Below are 5,994 nucleotides of genomic sequence, written 5' to 3' on the forward strand. Positions count from 1 at the left end.
TTATTTTCCTTATTTTAAGAGGAAGAGCACTTGCACAACTTCTCAGTTTAAGAGACAGTAGTCTGGTCTCAGTGTTGGAAATGTAGCAGCTGTTCTGTATTTACAGTTTTAATAAAATTAAAGAATGCTTCTGGTGTCACTTAAGTCTTATTGTAAAATTGTTTTTCTAATTATTAATCTGAGATTAAGGTACTAATTCTTAAACTCTGCTCCATAAAGTGACCAAGATACTTATTTCACAAAAGTCTGTCTTAAATAACTGAGTTTTTATTGCTTCTAATAAGCCCATTGCTTACATTTTTAGCTTTTTCTCTGGTTTTAGGGCCCATTACAGTATTTCAGTGACTAGATTTATATGATAGTTTTAAGAATTATAGCCAAGTAAAACCTCATTGGCATTTCTTTTTTGCTCAATACAAGAAAATGTGATAATGTTTAGCAATATTTGGCTTGTTTCTTCAAGGGCTGTTTTTTGCACTGCGCGCTTGTGTAAAATGCAGAGAAACCTGTCAGAAGAATCAGCATTAGGGAATTGTGGAGAATCACTGATGTGGAACATAATCTGTTAGGTGTGACTGTAAGTGACTTTCTATAGAACATACTCTACATTTGCTTTGATGTGTAATGTCAGTAACATTTTTTTAAATATCCCTATGCTATTTCTCTGATATCAGTATTGGCTTTTTACTTCTTTCTACATGTATTTTAGTCATCATATAATAAACATTATGTTGTAGTATATCAAATGTCACAAACTCACTGTTGGAGTTTGTGACATTTGATATTGTATATTTTAGTCTCCATATCTCATCCAGACGTTCTCCAGATAACAGCAAGAATGCGCACCCACATCAGGATCAGCATACCCAGATGTAGACCAGCCAAACAGAATGACACACAACACTGCAGCATTATCGGCCATTACTGCCGGTTCACTGGCATGACAAAAAAGCCCTATGCCTTTTAAGTTTTGAAGCCTGGGTAGATGTGTAAAGGGCAGACACACATTCGTCGTGGAGAATGGTGGTCAGACATCCCTCCAGTATATTAAATATACCAAATCAGGCACATTTGTTCCTCTCTGTGTTAAACTGACCCCAGATTGCACTGTATGTATAGCATTCACCGTTCACTGAACACGTCCTGCTTCATCCTGGTACACGTCAGCCACCAACAGCAAAGACAACAGCTGTGTGCGTGGCTCACAAGCTCTCCCCGAGGTCAAGTCTGTGTCCTCCTCGTGCCATGTGTCACTCAAACGCAGTCTGTTTGAATCACTTACTTGTTTGACTCATCCGGACTATTATTTTTTTCAGTGCCTTTTGCAAACTGGATTTGCTTTTAGTCATTTAGCTGAACAGTGTGGCTGTGCAGGTAATCATTGTATTGTCAGTCCAAATCCAGACACATTCTGAAAGGTGGCAAAAGGTGCAATCTGCTACTAGTGTGCACAGAATGCTCTGTGTCCTGCATCTGTTTCACTGCAGAACAAGCTTGTGAAATGCAGAAATTAGTTGGTAGATGGTTTTTAACTACAGTCTGACACTGTGACACTGGCTTGTTTGCCAAAGTAAATACAATTGCTATAATTAAAGCACACAATGTATCACTGCAAAACATTACACTACACATTAAACTAAACTGCATGATTTGCTGCAAAGTTAATAAGGTTATTAAGCCAAGATCATTACCCGGACTTCTTTTGCAGCATGAGTGAACGTGAAAAAGAGGGTTCTTATTCCACTATCCCCCATTAAAATCATCATCAAGTCTGATCAATCCATGGATTACCACTTGAGCTTTACTTGTGTACTGAGTGTTCCAGGTGTAGTTGGAGGGGTTAGGTTGGGGTCAGCATGGCCACACACCAGCCCGGTGAGATAACAGATTCCCCATGAGACTGAGAGCCAGTCAGGCAGAACAGACATATAAACTACTGCAGCGTAAAGTAAAGGGTCATCCTGGCCAACTACTACACACTGGAGGTGAGAGGCTTGGCGGGGTGGTGGATGATGGAGGTAGCAGCAGTGTGTATATCTTCAAGTGTGTGCAAAAAATCCAATCCCTTCAGTAGACCTTTTCTTCCAGGCTGTGTGTGCGCATAAATTCAAGATGAATATACGGGAGAGAATGTGTGTGTGTATGTGTGTGTGTGCCTTACCCTTTAGGTGGATCTTATTTTCCGGGCTGTGCACCAACACCGAGCTAACTGAATCCAAGCTGTCGTAGTTACTGCAGCCGAGAGGTCCCGTCCTTGTTTCTGTTACCTAGGAAACAGAGGAAGGACAGATCTATTTACAATATATATTAGGTTTTTTTATATAATGCCACATTAGCAGTGAATGAGGCAGATGTTTGTTCCCATTTCTGGCAGTCAAGTACACAGCTTGTGGCAGGCGGAGCATGTGAAGGCAGGCAGAGGACTGGATGTGGCAGAGCCCTCTAACAGCAGAGAAAACTATCGCCATCCTTTACTTCCCACCCACACCTGCAGCCACAGCTGCCTGCAATGTGCCGGCTGTCTCATGGAGGGAGAGAGATGAGGAATGTGAGGGAGAGAGCAAGCGCAGGTGTTTTGCGAAAGAGGATTTAAACTTCGAAGCAGCAAAATCGAAGATACAAAGGGAAGGTCGCATTAAGTCAAAGGCCCCGAGCTCTGATAATAACCATTGTTACGTGTGTGTTTGAAAGCAACTAGGTTTGTGGGTGCATCAAATATTAAAGACGTTCTGCATGCTCTTCTTTAAAAATATTAGAGCGCTTACATGCAGTATTTTTGAGTATTTTATTTCCTATATAATAAAGAGAAGCATAGCACACGTTTTATATTTTTTGCTTAAATTATACCCATGGAAATAAATAAACATATATATGTGTATTTATATATTTATATATATATATTTCTTGTTTTTGACTCCAGGGCAAATTTGAGCTATGGCCCCTGTGACCCCTGTTCTTCCCACTCTCCTTGCATTGTGCATGGATCATGCAACAAATGAAACAGCAGGGATTTTACAGTATGTCAGCAACATTGTATTTTGCCCACAACTAACTCCTACAGCTCCTACATCTCTTAAACCATACTGGGTTTAATGTCATGTATTAAACCTCATGTATTAATGTTATGTTGTAATTTGACTATGCACCATGTAAACTTAGTATCTCCTGAAATAATAAAGATTTGAAAACTTTAAAAAGAAACAACAGGCTTAGCCATGGGTTAAACTGAACACAGCATAGTGGATGATTTGAAGGGGACACCACTTCTCTTCATGTCAAGGCCTTCTTTGCCTTCACCTCATCCATTACTTTCTATATTGGGATGCTGTGTACTGTACTTACTTATTAAACGGTAAATGTACTTTACTTATATAGAGCCCTTCTAGTCTTCCAACCACTTTACGCTACATGTCCCATTTATCCACTCACACAGTTAGAGAAAAAGGCCGTCATAAACAGAAACTAACATTCATACACATGCACAGCATCAGGAGACATCTGGGGGTTCGGTATCTTGCTCAAGGACACGTTAACATGCAGTGGGAAGAGCCGCGAATCGAACTGCCAATATATTTGGTATAATGTGTATGGAACTGGAACAATTCTCTAATTAACCTTAAGAGGTAAATACTGAAGTATAAGGTAAGGTCCTTGTAATTTATGTGCGGTATTTAGGAGACCACACATGGAACTCGCTAACCGTTGCACATTTTCACCGCTAGCTAATAAAGACAGCAGATCGTGAGAGTTTTTTCATTCTGCAGTTTGCATACATGTTGGGGCCGCAGGTGTGACGTATCTGTGTGTTTGATGTGTGTGTGCAGCTTGTTGTAGAGCCAAGACCAACATTGATCCTCTATAATGATTCCATATTCCAGCATGATTCAACTACACTACCACTAATGCACATAGAGTAGATCAATGAAGAATGAAGTCATATTCCTTCTACGCCCAAAATAGCACAACTAGACACTTGAAGAAAGGTGTAATATCCTACTACACACTTCGGAATGCAGAATAGCAACAGACAGAGTGGTAATAAAACTGCTCTGACAATAAAGGACTTCTACCTCAGCTGCTTGAAAGTTAAAAATTGAGCATTTCTGTACTTGTCAACACTGTTGTATTTTTAATCATGCACTCTCTCATACTGCCATTCTGTCTTATGAAAAGAACAAAGAAGAATGAACTTCACTTAGTTATATTTGTGCCTCAATATTAACTAAATGGAGTATTTTCTCTGTAAAGAACGAATAAAACCAAGTTACTTTCTGAGCTGAAGAGATGTCCCTGAAATGTCTGCTATTAGGGTCAATGAAATATTAATTGTAGCACAAACATCTGACCTGGATATTAGTGCCTCCAAGATGCATGTCATGGAAAATATGATACAATATTCTACTTTCCATGTTGTGTAAGATGCTCTGTTGTAGGGCTGCTAATTGAAGAAAAAATAATAATGAGAGGAACGTAGAAGAAGTCTAATAGATGAAGAGAGAAAGGGCAAACGTGGGAGAGACTGAAATGAAAAGATCAAGCATGAGACAAAAAGAAGATGGAAAGAAAGATAAATAACATTAAGATAGAAAAAGCAAGGAAACAACTAATAGTTCATTTATGGACCGAGTGTTCAAGATAGTACAATTAGAATAAGGAGATGGATATGAAGCCATTCTCCAGCTAAATCACACAATTTGGCAAATGATGCAGCACATGCAAATTTGCTGTCCCTAAAATAGCCTTGTTCCTCACATCTTCCCACTCTGACTTGCATTCAGATTGCATCTATTATCAAAGGAAATGGAAGCTAGCCTTCAAGGCTACAAAAGATACATATCTCAAACATCTCTCAAATATCTTGAAAAAAAATTGTCTGAAATGTAGTTAAAGATTAGTGAAAGATAAAGGCGAGAAGCAAAGGGAGATTAGTGGAGGGGAGAGAGGCCGTTTTGGGTTGTTGTTTAAGCCACAGATGTGGGAGGAGATAGTGTCTGCTTTAATAATGAAAAAGACTCAGCTGTTGCATCTCATTCATGTTTTTGTACTGACTGGAACAAAGTCAGTTCTCTGTTAAATTCATTCTAAAAGCACTTTGCAATTAAAGTGAATGCAAAGATGCTAGTGGATGCTAACAGGTGCTCATTTGCTTTAGGTGTTGCAAATTAAAGTAAAGAGTGCGTCAGCTTGATTGGTAAATTTGCACTCATCCTGAAGTTGTATGATTACACTTCAGAAACATACTGTACAGAGAAAATGACAGCTGTCTGGAGGAAACATACCACACACAGTATGTTGCCAGCTACCGCTTATGCCAGTACAATATAAGATACTTGGCAGAGCAAGTAAACACAGACTGCAAAAACAGCGTTCAGGAGTTCACTACGTATGAACTTATGTTTAACACCAAATCTTCAAAGCAAACTGACTATATACTTGAGTCTGGGGAAGTACCGGAAGTAAACAAGTCGCCATTAATGCGGTGGCATCTCCCTACTGTATGTGCACATTGGAATGCATGTTGTCCTAAGAGGTGTACATTTTTCTACTTTTCCATTTACTTTCCATGTCACGTTACATTTACAATGCTGTCTGGGAAATGTCAGTTATCAGCTGCTCAAACAGTACTGACAAACTTTGGTAAAAAACTGAATGTGAAATACACAAGTCATTGCTTTATGAAGAGTGGCCCTGTTTTGAGACCATACACTGTACATAGATTCTGTGAGCAGAGGACCAGGATGTTCGCATGACAGGCGATTAATGAATTTATGTTGAATACCTATGAAAAAACATTTAGTTTTTACTAATAAAACGGGTCGGTGGTAATTAAATGTGTTAAATGTATTCTCATTCAGTTGAATGCAGGTACAGTTTCTTTGGGACAGCGCACGGTGGCCATTAGAGGAACTGCATGCTGAGTCACTTCTGCACTGGCTTCAACAGGCACAATGGTTGACTGCACTGTTAGCCCGGATTTCCTATCTAATCAAACAA

At 39.3% G+C, this 5,994-nt stretch overlaps 1 protein-coding gene across 1 annotated transcript in view; it reads right to left on the reverse strand.

Moving 5' to 3' along the window:
• Positions 1 to 5,994, reverse strand: part of brinp2 (bone morphogenetic protein/retinoic acid inducible neural-specific 2) — a gene marked incomplete at its 5' end in the record, with an annotated part of 97,383 nt that overhangs the window by 76,042 nt on the left and 15,347 nt on the right. Inside the window, 1 exon segment of the mRNA XM_035671200.1 lies at positions 2,162 to 2,267. Coding sequence (XP_035527093.1) covers positions 2,162 to 2,267 — 106 coding nt within the window.

The sequence above is a fragment of the Morone saxatilis genome, unplaced genomic scaffold (assembly GCF_004916995.1).
Source record: "Morone saxatilis isolate NCDOM2014 unplaced genomic scaffold, NCSU_SB_2.0 Contig23, whole genome shotgun sequence".
In the NCBI taxonomy this organism is placed as follows: domain Eukaryota; kingdom Metazoa; phylum Chordata; class Actinopteri; family Moronidae; genus Morone; species Morone saxatilis.